The 12,404-nt window shown below is 63.1% G+C and overlaps 1 protein-coding gene across 1 annotated transcript in view; it reads left to right on the top strand.

Annotated features, from left to right (window-relative positions):
• Positions 1 to 12,404, top strand: part of KNDC1 (kinase non-catalytic C-lobe domain containing 1) — a 63,465-nt gene that overhangs the window by 38,857 nt on the left and 12,204 nt on the right. The window contains exons 16-25 of the mRNA XM_031651963.1: positions 35 to 720; positions 894 to 1,038; positions 1,854 to 1,939; positions 2,887 to 3,269; positions 7,953 to 8,046; positions 8,124 to 8,221; positions 8,412 to 8,626; positions 11,043 to 11,156; positions 11,829 to 11,976; positions 12,082 to 12,261. Coding sequence (XP_031507823.1) covers positions 35 to 720; positions 894 to 1,038; positions 1,854 to 1,939; positions 2,887 to 3,269; positions 7,953 to 8,046; positions 8,124 to 8,221; positions 8,412 to 8,626; positions 11,043 to 11,156; positions 11,829 to 11,976; positions 12,082 to 12,261 — 2,149 coding nt within the window. The remainder of the gene's footprint in view (positions 1 to 34; positions 721 to 893; positions 1,039 to 1,853; positions 1,940 to 2,886; positions 3,270 to 7,952; positions 8,047 to 8,123; positions 8,222 to 8,411; positions 8,627 to 11,042; positions 11,157 to 11,828; positions 11,977 to 12,081; positions 12,262 to 12,404) is intronic.

The raw sequence follows: 12,404 nt of genomic DNA, 5'->3' as shown, positions 1-12,404 counted from the left end.
GGGCAGCCCCTCCTGAGCTCCGCTCCTCCCGTAGGGACCAGCCTGCCTTGGCCCAGGAGGAGTCCCAGGAGAGGGGCAGCCAGAGGGAGGGAGACGGTGAGAAGCTCTCCCCAGAGGCCCTCGCCGGGTCCCCCAGCCTGAAGACGCCTGACGGGCCGGCGCCTGGTCCGGGGTCACAGGGAGCAGCCCCAGAGCCTCCTGGGGAGTCAGCGCAGCGGGACCCGGCCCAGGGCTGCCCCTGCCCTCCACCCCGGGCCCCAGCAAACCAGCCAGAGGAGGCCTCATCGGCAACTTCCAGCTCTCCAGTCCCTGCCCCGCCCATGAAGGCATCTGCGCTGCCTGAAAGGCCAGGGCCATCTGGGCAGGCCCCCCCTGGAGTCACTTCCGGGGGTCTCAGGCCCGACACCCTGGGGCCCACCACAGCCCACCACGGCCCACGCCACCCGCCCAAGCCTCCCCGAAGCAAGGCCACCGAGTGCCCGGGCCAGGACCCAGAGGGCCCCAGGGCCACCCCTGCCAGGGAACGTGATGACCAGAGCCCAGACAGTGTCACAGAGAGGCCACGGCCCGCAGACCGGAGGCCCTGTCTGCCCGGCGTGGACGCCTCGCCACTCCCAGGGAGGATGGCCTGCCCGTCGCTGCAGGAGGCCACGCGCCTCATCCAGGAGGAATTTGCCTTCGATGGCTACCTGGACAATGGGTTGGAGGCTCTGATCATGGGTACGTGGGGGCTGCAGATGCCCCAGAGGAGGCCTGGGCCCGGGAGAGCCCCACAGGGGACTCAAGGCCGCCCCACGCCCGCCCCCCAGCCCCGTAGCCGAGATCAGCCACGAGGAATCCAGACAAGCAGCCTTGCCACCATCTCACTTGTCTCCATCGTTTTGCAAAACCAGGGGAGTACATCCTCGCCTTGAAAGATCTCACCTTTGCCACTTTCTGTGGTGCCATTTCTGAGAAGTTCTGCGACCTGTACTGGGATGAGAAGTTGCTGCAGAACCTCTTTAGAGTGGTGAACGGGCAGGCGTCGCTCTCCCCAAGGTGGGTGCCCAGGTCGGCCCTGCATCCCCGCCCCTCCTGGACACCCACTGTGCTCGGGCTCTGCTGCCCCGACGCAGCCCAGCCTTCCCCTCCCAACCCTCAGCTTCTGTCTGGCTGCCGTCTCCAGGGGGCCACCCTTGGTGGAGCTGGAGGGGCGTCCCAGCAGCCCCTCCTGGGCCTGACGCTGACCCACAGCCCCTCCCGGGCCTGATGCCGACCCACAGCTTTCCCGTCGGGCCTGAGTTTCTTCTGGAGGAAGAAAGGGCTTGCAGGGAATATGAGGCAGGGGCACTCCGGGAGGCTGCAGGGGGCCTGGGCAGTGGTGGCCACAGGGCTCCCTGCTCAGAGGGACCAGTGTGAGGGCCCCAAGGAGGAGAGGAGACCCCCAAACAGGCGGCCCCAGACCCCGCAGGGCCCGGCACCGAGCCGTGTTGGGTGGGGCAGCGGCCACCCCACATTGCCTTGCTCACAGCTCCATGCAGTGCTGGCAGCCCGGGCAGCTCCTGCGCCTGTGTGTGGCGTAAACTCACAGCTGTGAACAAGTGCACCCACCCCAGCCCCAGCCTCCCCAGCCCGCAGCCCTGAGAGACTGCTCCAGAGCCCCCCAGGGACCCCAAGCAGTGAATGATCCAGGGACCCCATTGGCTCCTGCCACCCCCTTAGTGACCGGGAGGGTGAGCTCCTGCTGCCTCCAGTGAGGGCTCCGCATGGCCGTGTGGGCCTGTGGGCCTGGCCCTGTGGAGACTGAAGCCTCCTCCCAGTGGGCAGGGGTGGAGACGTGGGGACGGCCACCTGACCTGCATTCTTGCTGTCAGCACGGCTGAGGACGCTGAGTCACAGCTCGAGAGTAGCCGGAGCCCCCACTCCCCGTCCAGCAGGAGGCCCTCGCTGCACCCCCTGGGTAAGTGCTGGGCAGGTCCCGCGGCAGGAGCTCTGCAGGCTCCTCTGTGCTCTACAGTTCAGGGGGCACCCCGGGGTCCTGGCGGCCTCGGACTGCGCGGCTCTGGCGGCACTGCCTTTGCCCCAGGGGTGCCCCAGCCAAAGGCTGTCCTCTCCTGGGGGCGAGCAGGAACCCGGGGCCTTGGAGGTGAGGGGTCCTCTGTCACCACTCACTGGGACAGTGGGAGCCGCCAGGAGCCAGGCGGGATCCCCTCTCCAAGCAGAGGCAGGCCTGTGAGCCTGGGGCTTTGGTAACAAGGCAGAAGCAGCTGCCCAAAGACCCTGGGGCTGGGCTACTGGCTCGTTAGCCCCGGGCTCCCAAGGCACATGAATGCCGGGCTGGGGAAGTCCCAGTGTCCGGCCAGCAGGCTCGGTGTTAGGGACAAGGTGGTGGCGGTGGTCACCCTCAGGCTGTCCATGGTCGTGGCCAGGTTTGGTGATGGACCCAGTTCCTATTCCAACAAGTCGGAGACCAGGCAGGCAGACTGGGGCATGAGGCCTGTGCACTCCTGGATGGCAGGAAAGCCAAGGACAGAGCTGGGGACCACTTTTTAAATTCCAGAAGAAAAGAGGAGAGCGTGAGGGGGCAGAGGGACACAGTGCTGATAGTGGAGCCAGCGAGGACAGGGCCCGGCCCCACCCCAGGGCGAGTAAGTTTGGAACCAGTGAGGGCCCAGAGAGGGGCTCCATGTGGGGAGAGGCCTCTCGCTGTAATCCGGCCCCATGCGGCAGTTCAGGGTCCCAGCATCTCCCCGGCACTGGGAGGCGGCAGTGCCTCGGGGGCGCCCGTGGTGGGTGCAAGAGAGAAGGGCGTTGGGCATGCAGGCACCACCAGCCTCCCAGTAAAGCCTGCCCAGGCTCCGCCCACAGGAGCCGCTATCCACGTAACCCGTGTCTCTTTCTTTCAAGGAAAAGAGAAGCCAGCCATGGCCAGGACCAGCAGCAGGACCTTGGTGTCGGATGTGGACTCGGAGGCACTCTCCCGGGGAAACTTTGAGGTGGGGTTTCGGCCTCAGAGGTCCGTAAAAGCCGAGAGAGCGCAGCAACCTGAGGTTGGCGAGGACAGACGGCCAGCTGGCGGGGCCTCGGATGCGGAGGCGGTGACCCGACTGGCCAGGTCCAAGGGGGGCGGCCCGGCCGTGTCCCCTGGCCCAGCCGGATTCCAGAGCTGCAGCCCCGGCTGGTGCAGTGCCTTCTACGAGGCCGACTGCTTCGGGGCCGACGTCCACAACTATGTGAAGGACCTGGGGCGGCAGCAGGTGGACGGGGCCCTGCCCGACGCCCAGAGCCCGGTGAGTCCCAGGCCTCGGCACTGCAGGGTGGTGCAGGGGCCTCCTTCCAGCAGGGCTTCCCAGTCACTGCAGGTGACGGATGGCACTGTGTACCCAGAGCCCCTACCAGGATGACACTGGTCCTGGTGCCCCCACCCCGTGGCCGTCAAGATGGTCAGGGCCCCCTCCCCGGGCTGAGCTCCACGTCGGGACAGGCTCGTCTGCACGAGTGCTCCTGGTGGCTCCAGGTCTGGGGGCACGGAAGGGCTTTTCTCTCATGGTTGCCGGGGCGACAGGTTCCCAGGAGACCCCTCCATGATCGTGACCTGGTTGCGTTTGGCCGTGTCTCCCATGGGACAGGCACCATCTCCGGGCCCTTGGGCAGCCTCACTCTGCGGTGAAAGAAAACACCAGAAACGCCTGCCTAGCAAGTCCAGGCTGGGCCTGGTCACCGCACACTGGCCTGGGCTTTCTGGCCAGCAGTGCCATCCTGGGTCAGAAGCAGCTGCAACTCCTCCCTGGCCAGCAGGGAGGTCTTAGACCGGGGAGTCCTGGGTGCAGGAGAGGCCCGCAGAGCTCTGGACTCAAGGCAGGGCCGGTGACCCAGAGCCCCAGGACTCCAGGGTAGGTGACAGGAGGGGCCCAGCGGCCATCAGCTCCAGGAACCTCTCCCACCACCATCAGCCTCGACCCCCGAGCCGCAGTGGGAAGCCTCCCCCAGCCTCTGGGCATCAGAGCCCTTCCTGGGGCTCCTACTTGCTCCTCTCCTGCCGCCTCCCAGCCTCCACTCTATGACTCGGTCCAGAACATGAGCCGGCGTCTCTTCAGGGCAGGTGAGGGGACGGGGGTTAAGTTCTGTGAAGCGTTCACTTTATTCAGCTTCTGGGCCACGTGAAAGACCCACATGGTGCTACAGCCTCTGCACCTCGGACACCCCACACAGGGCCTGCGGGGGCTTCGAGGACACAGGCCTCCCCTGGGGCTGGGAAGAGAAAGGGCGGCCTGCACAGCAGACACCAAACGACCTGGCCCCAAACGCACGGCGTCCCCCAGGGAGCAGTTGGCCACAAAACTCACGGAGTCCAGCAGGGAGCACTCGGCCCCCAAATGCCCAGCGTCCTGAGGAGCACTCAGAACCCTGAACGCCCAGTGTCCAGCAGGGAGGACTCGGCCCCAAGTGCATGGTGTCCTGAGGAGGACTCGGCCCCCAAATGCACAGCGTCCAGCCCGTGGCCACAGCCTCACGTTTCTCTTGGAGGAACTACTGTGTCTGTTTCAAAACAGGAGGCTCAGAAACACAGCAAGGGCAAAAACAAGCTGGAGACAGATTTTCACGTCTGCAGCCTGGAACGCGCACAGTGCAGCCAGGGCCATTCGCTGGGGCGGCCGGAGCAGCTAGTGGGTGGGCGTTTCCTCCTTTCAGCGCTGACCCCCACCTGCCAGCGCCAGCCGTGTGCCCTGGGGCTGTGGAAACGGCATCCGTGTCTCCCAGAGTCGGGGTGAACAGCACTGGTGTGGGTTCCTCCCCCATCTGTCTGCACTGGTGAAGCCTGGCCTCGTGTTTCCCTCCTCACCGCCCTGTGTGTGATGTAGATCTTAGTTCCCGTAGATTTATTAAAATCAGTCAAGACCGTCCTTCTCAAGGAGTCTGCCTGTGGTTCCCACATGAGGGACGCCCCTAACGGACGTCGAGTCTGACTGTGAACGGAGGCTGTGGAGGTGCCGCCCCGAGACGAGTCTGCGTGAGCTGCACTCCAGCCGGGTGGGCATCCGGGCTCGCAGGCACCCACCTCCGGGTTCTCGGATGCCTCGGGGTACACAGACCTTTCCCGGGAGATTTTCTCGACATCAGCCTCTCTGCAAATGGACGGGGGTGAGGGGGCCAGATGGAGCCTGGCACGGGTGACCTCCGGGGCCCGGACGAAGGCCCTGTGCTGCAGGCCATGGGGGACGTGGCCACCACCATCCTCAGAAGCCAGGACCAGGTGCCCCGGCAGCGGAACACAGCTCCGTGGGGATACCTGCGTTTACCAACCTCGACCTGCCCAGCCCAGCAGGTCCCTTCCTTGATGATGGAATGTTCTAGATGCTGTCCACAGGGTAGCCAACAGCCATGTGTGGCTACTGAGCTCTGGAAACATGGCTCACGTGACCGAGGACCTGATACTTTAATTTCACTGCACTTTAGGCAGCCACAGGCAGCCTGCATCCCAGTGTGGGAGGCGGGGTTGCACTTGGCTGGGCGGCAGCAGGATCCAGAGGGCTTGGGGAACCTGGCTTAGTGGCCGAGGTCCTGCAGAGGGCCTGGTCTTTACGCAGCTGGGACCACGGCCCACACCGCCGTAGCCGGGAGCCTGGCCCTCCGTGGCACCCCCACTGCCGTCGCTGAACCCGTGCATGGGAGAAGACAGCACAGGGACCCCGTCTCCATGAACCGCCAGATAGAGCGGACTCAAGTAGTTACACAGAAATGTCGCCTGCATTTTTTTATTTTGCAAAAAACATTCAAAAATTAACACTATCAACAGAGCAGATCACTGGCGGCTGGCGAGGCGGAGGGGGTGGATCTCAGCCAACTGCATTTCACAAAAGGAAGCCTGGTGGATGGGTTCACGGATGAGCCCCTCGGGGCGGTCGCCTCCTGAACCCCTCACAGGAGGCTGTGGGCCAAGGGCTGCCGCGCCTCTCGCCTCTGCCCCCAGCCAGGTGCCCCTGCCCCGTGGCACCTCACAGTCCCCCTGAAGACCTGCTGCTCAAGGCCCAGCTCCCATGGACCCCCAAGGCTTCCCAGACCCCGCACCACCAGAATCACCACCCTCCTCAGTAATGGGCCAAGCCCCATGGGTGCAGGAGGAGGCTGTATCTGCCTCTGTGCCCCTGGAGGGAAGGGCAGTCTCGGGGGTCACTGACCTGGCAGCCCATCCTCAGGGCACCCCTCCTCCAGCCTCTACACCCGTGTGCCTGTCCCGCAAGACAGGAGTGCTCAGATGAGGGGCTGCCTGGCCAGGCGTGGGAGGCATCCTGGGACAACGGGGCGCCCTCTCCCTGAATGTAGTCCCGTCCCAAGAGGCTCAGCCCCAGCTGGTGTCTGTGCGTGAAGCAGAGCCCGGCAGCCCTTGCCCCCGGCTCCTGCAGTCAGGACCTGTCGCCTGGCCTCAGTGCTGCTTCCCTCCCAGAGACAGCCCTGGGGATGAGGTCCCCGGCTCCACCTTCTAGGCAATAACTCAGACTCTGGGCACGTTCAGGAGAAGCACCCCAGGCGTGCGCTCACGCTCACGCTCACACTCACACGCTCATGCTCACGCTCACACTACAGAGCAGCCAAGGGCCGGGGCCAACCCTGCGGCCACTGCCCAACACACCGCACTGCGCAGCCAGTGGGTTCCCGGAGGAGGTTTTCAGGGGCTCGTGTGCACAGGACAGCTGGAATCCGTGTCGTTGGGCTTAAGTTTAAAAGAAAGGCAAGGCTGGTGCAGTGGCTCATGCCTGTAATCCCAGCACTTTGGGAGGCTGAGATGGGAGAATTGCTTGAACCCAGGGAGTTGGAGGTTGCACTCCCACCTGGGCAACAGAGCGAATCAGGCCACTGCACTCCAGCCTGAGTGACAGAGCAAGACCTCGTCTCAAAAAAAAAAAAAAATTAAATTAAAAAGTCAATAAAAATTAAAAACGGCTGGGCGCGGTGGCTCACGCCTGTAATCCTGGCACTCTGGGGCGCTGAGGCGGGTGGATCACCTGAGGTCGGGAGTTTGAGACCATCCTGACGTGGAGAAACCTCATCTCTACTGAAAATACAAAATTACCCAGGCGTGGTGATGGGTGCCTGTAATCCCTGCTATTCGGGAGGCTGAGGCAGGAGAATCAATTGAACCTGGGAGGCAGAGGTTTCGGTGAACTGAGATCGCGTCACTGCACTCCAACCTGGGCAACAAGAAAAAAACTCCGTCTCCGGATCACGAGGTCAGGAGATCGAGACCATCCTGGCTAACACAGTGAAACCCCGTCTCTACTAAAAAATACAAAAAAAAAAAAAAATTAGCCGGGCGTGGTGGCGGGCGCCTGTAAGTCCCAGCTACTTGGGAGGCTGAGACAGGAGAATGGCGTGAACCCGGGAGGCGGAGCTTGCAGTGAGCCGAGATCACACCACTGCACTCCAGCCTGGGCGACAGAGCGAGACTGTGTCTCAAAAAAAATTTAAAAAATTAAGTTAAATTAAAAAGTAAAAAGGCAGACACCTGAAGACACACGGGATGCACGCTTGGGAGGTCATACTGCCACCCCCCGCCCCCAACCCAGCCCGCAACATGCACTTGGGTGTCCAGAGGTGGCACCGCCCTGCCTGCTTGGGCAGGAGGGCCTGGTGCTGATTTGGGTGGGGTCTGGTTCCCCTGAGGGCCCAAGCTGGTGGTCACACGGCAGTCCCCTGAGCATCCCCCACAAGCGCCTGTGAGTGAGGGACACGGGGGGCAGCCGGCCCCAACTGGGCACTGCCCTGTGAGCCTGGGGACTGCCGAGGGTCCCGCAGAATACACTGCCCAGGCTGGGGCTGGCCTCGCTGGCTGGGTGGGCCTCTGTCTCCATGGGACCCTATCCTGCAGCTGGTCTCCAAGGCCAGGGAGGCCCCAGTGGGGTAGGGCCTGGCCCTGGATGTGGCTGACGTGTGTTGGGGCTGCCTGGGGCTTAAGCGCTGTGTTTCGTCCCCAGGAGCTGGAACAGCAGCTCATGATGGAGAAAAGAAACTACCGCAAGACCCTCAAGTTCTACCAGAAACTCTTACAGAAGGAAAAGAGGAACAAAGGTAAAGCCCGCGTGGGCACAGGTCCGAGACCCCGGCTGCAGGCAGCCCGGCCCCCGCCCACTCTGCTGTGCCCACAGGGTCCGACGTCAAGACCATGCTGTCCAAGCTGAAAGGGCAGCTGGAAGAAATGAAATCCAGGGTGCAGTTCCTCAGCTTGGTCAAGAAGTATCTGCAGGCAAGTGGGCTCCGGGCCCCGCTCTGCTCCGGGCGGCAGCAGCTTCAGACGGGCCTCCGGGCCTCCCGCTGTCGGACGCGGCAAATCTGTCCGTGTGAAATCATAAAAGGGGCCCTGATTTGAGGGTCCAACGGCAGGAAGCCCTGGGGCGAGGGGCGGAGCGACCGAGTGCCTGTGTCCCGCCCGGCAGGTCCTATACGCGGAGCGCTGGGGCCTAGAGCCCTGCGCCCTCCCGGTGATCGTGAACATCGCGGCCGCGCCCTGCGACACGCTGGACTTCAGCCCCCTGGACGAGTCCTCCTCACTCATCTTCTACAACGTCAACAAGCACCCGGGCGGCCGGCAGAAGGCCCGAATCCTGCAGGCCGGCACGCCGCTGGGGCTCATGGCCTACCTGTACTCCAGGTGCGTCGGGAGAAAAGCTCACCCCGAAAGGGAGACGTAGCCCTGGGTGCTGAAGAGAGGTGGGGAGCATGCCCTTGCCCCTCAGCTAGGCTGTTCGCACTTTTTAGTTTAGAAAAATGTTTAATCGGGGTTTAGGGTTTAGGCCAACGTGCACTAGATGCCGCCGGCAGCTTTGCAGAGCCCCAGGCCAGAGTGGCCTCCGCCGCCTGTGGACCTGGGCACCGGGTCTCAGGGTGCGCCTGGTGGTCCCTGGAGGTGCTGGGGAACCCGCCCTACATAATTAACTCACGGAACGGCTTCCAAAAATCACACACACGGGCAGCTCAGCAATGTGGCCTGGACTCCATCCAACTCACCGGGTCAGAACACCGGGGTCATGAGCTCCAGGGACGAGCGAGGCTGGGTGATACAGCAGCCCCCGCTTCGTGTGCACACTGGCTGCAGGGACGGTATGGGGTATAGTGTGTGTGCACGTGTGTGATCTGTGGTGTGGGGTAGTGTGGTGTGTGTGTGGTGTGCAGTGTGGGGTATAGTGTGTGTGTGTGTGGTGCGGTGTGGTGGAGTGTGTGTGGTGTGTGGTGTGGGGTATAGTGTGTGTGCAGTGTGGTGTGGGGTATAGTGTGGTGTGTGTGTGTATGGTGTGGGGTATAGTGTGGTGTGTGTGTGTGCGGTGTGGGGTATAGTGCAGATGGTGTGTGTGTGGTGTGTGGTGTGGAGTATAGTGTGTGTGTGTGTGGTGTGCGGTGTGTGGTATAGTGTGTGTGTGTGTGGTGTGCGGTGTGTGGTATAGTGTGTGTGTGTGGTGTGCGGTGTGGGGTATAGTGTTGCGTGTGTGTGTGGTGTGGGGTATAGTGTGTGGTGTGCGGTGTGGGGTATAGTGTGTGTGTGTGGTGTGCAGTGTGGGGTATAGTGTGGTGCGTGTGTGTGTGTGGTGTGGGGTATAGTGTAGTGTGTGTGTGGTGTGCGGTGTGGGGTATAGTGTGTGTGTGTGGTGTGTGGTGTGGGGTATAGTGTGATGTGTGTGTGTGGTGTGGGGTCTTGGTATAGGTAATGTGTGTGTGAGGTGTGCGGTGTGGGGTATAGTGTGGTGTGTGTGTGGTGTGTGGCATGAGGTATATGTGGTGTGTGTGCACGTATGTGTGGTGTGGGGTGTAGTGTGGTGTGTGTGTGGTGTGGAGTGTGATGTGTGTGTGGTGTGTGGTGTGGGGTGTAGTGTGGTGTGTGTGTGTGGTGTGTGGTGTGGGGTGTGGGGTACAGTGTGGTGTGTGTGTGGTGTGGGGTGTAGTGTGGTGTGTGTGTGGTGTGTAGTGTGGTGTGTGTGGTGTGTGGTGTGGAGTGGAGTGTGGTGTGTGGTGTGCGTGTCTGGTTGTGGAGCTCTGTGTGGCTTGTGTGCACGTGTGTGGTGTGCGTGTCTGGTTGTGGAGTTTGTGGTTTGCACGGTGTAAGTGTGAGCACTGTGCTTCCATGAAAGGAGCGTCTCCTGACCGTGCATGTGGTCACGAGGGGCTTCTCTGCTCTGTGGACCTGGTGGGCATCACCTTTGCAGGGCAGCCTGGGGCTGGAGCTGTGTAGGGCCTGGCATGAGCTGTGGCCACCTGTGTCCTCGGCCCCCAGGTGAGCAGGTGACCAGGCCCCTTGTTCCAGGGCCACGCCGTCTCCTGCCTGAGACTCCTCCAGTGTGGGAGGCGGCCTTGCTGGACCTCGGCTTCCTGACCGTGGCCGTTGGGCTCCCAGGACAGTCCCAGACCCACATGCAGGGCCCTGGCCAGTGTCTCCTGAGGGTGACCCAGTTTCACCCAGGGAAGAGCCAGAACCTCTGAGCGTGCAGCGTTGCGCCCAGTCCCGAGGCACCGGCTCCCTCAGCTTCCAGAGCTAACGGGTCCTGCAAGTGGAGACACCAAAGTCCCGCACAGGCCGCGTTCAGAAAGGCCCTGGTGGTTCAGCCGGGCGCGGTGGCTCACGCCTGTCATCCCAGCACTTTGGGAGGCCAAGGCAGGTGGATCACCTGAGGTCAGGAGTTTGAGACCAACCTGGGAAACATGGTGAAACCCCGTCTCTACTGAAATACAAAAATTAGCCGGGCGTGGTGGCGGGTGCCTGTAGTCCCAGCTACTTGGGAGGCTGAGGCAAGAATTGCTTGAACCCGGGAGGAGGAGGCTGTCGTGAGCCGAGATCGCACCACCGCACTCCAGCCTGGGCAACGAGCGAAAAGTCTGCCCAAAAAAAAAAAGGCCCTGATGCTGGAAGTAGTTGGGAATTGTTATCCATGTCCCCCCTTTAATTTCTCCGGGGATTCTCCTGACAGTGATACACAAAGAGAACGCACACACACACGCCATCACACCCCCAGAACACTAGCCGAGCCTTGGGGTGAGGCCACCCGGCTGCCTCACTGCCACCCCGTCCTGTCCCACAGCGACGCCTTCCTGGAGGGCTACGTGCAGCAGTTCCTCTACACCTTCCGCTACTTCTGCACACCCCAGGACTTCCTGCACTTCCTCCTCGACCGCATCAACAGCACGCTGACCAGGTACCGCGCTCCTGGGGCAGGGTGGGCGCCCATGGGCCTGGTTTAGCCCCCATGAAGAATGAGGTGGCCCCTGCCGACCCAAAGGGGTGAGGGGCCAGGGAAGCCTGGCTGGAGGTCTGGCTGGAGGTGGGGACACACACGGATGCTGAGAAAGCAGCTGGGGCAGGAGAGCGGTGGCCTGGGCACCTGGGAGCTCTGGGAGGGGACCTGGGGGAGTCGGGGTCTCTTCCTGCTGGCCCGAGAGGAAAGCGGAGGGCAGGTGGGCAGGCAGTGAGAGCCAGAAGGTCAGCTGGGGGGAAGGGGGAGCACCAAGCAGAGGGTCCTGCTGGCCCCCAGCCTCCCTCTGGACCCATGGCCAGCAGCTGGCGTCAGGAGAGGGGTGGTGGGCCAAGGGGGGAGGGGCTCTGCCTCTCTCTGGGCTGACCTGATGCCCCCTCAGGACATGCCATGCACCCCCTTGCCCCCATATGCCCAGGCTGGGCACCTTAGGCCATCAGCCAGCCAGCTCCCGCCTCGGGGGAGGGACCCACAGAAGATGCCCAGCCCCCTAAGCCCCCTGCACTCATGGAGCCTGGTCCCACACTGCCTCTCCGGGAGAACCTCACGCAGCCCCTGGGCCTCTGCCCCCGACTCCCACATCCTGGCAGCTCAACAGCTCCCCCGCGTCTCCAGGGCCCACCAGGACCCCACCTCGACCTTCACCAAGATCTACAGGCGGAGCCTCTGCGTCCTGCAGGCCTGGGTGGAGGACTGCTACACCGTGGACTTCACTCGGAACAGCGGGCTGCTGGGGAAGCTGGAGGACTTCATCTCCTCCAAGGTGACCGTGGTGCCACGCTGGGCAGGTGCACCCTGGGCTCCCACAGCGGAGGTGCCGCCCTCCTCCAGAAGGTGGCAGTGACCCCCCCACCGTGCTTCTGCCTAGATCCTACCCCTGGACGGCTCTGCCAAGCACCTGCTGGGCCTCCTGGAGGTGGGCATGGACCGGCGGGCCGAGGGCAGCCCTCGCAGCACCGACCTGGAGAACCCCAGGGAGGCCGAGGAGGATGCCAGACCCTTCAACGCCCTCTGTAAGAGGCTCTCAGAGGACGGCATCTCCAGGAAGGTGGGGTCCTTTCTCAGGGGAGGGCCTCCGTGGACAGGCGGATGTGGCTCCCTGAGCTCAGCCTCAAGGGCACAGCTGGTGCATGCGCGCACACACACGTGCACATGGGCACACCCACATACATGCATACATACAGATGTGTG

The sequence above is a fragment of the Papio anubis genome, chromosome 11, assembly GCF_008728515.1.
Source record: "Papio anubis isolate 15944 chromosome 11, Panubis1.0, whole genome shotgun sequence".
In the NCBI taxonomy this organism is placed as follows: Eukaryota; Metazoa; Chordata; class Mammalia; order Primates; family Cercopithecidae; genus Papio; species Papio anubis.
This window is presented reverse-complemented; position numbering and strand designations above follow the sequence as displayed.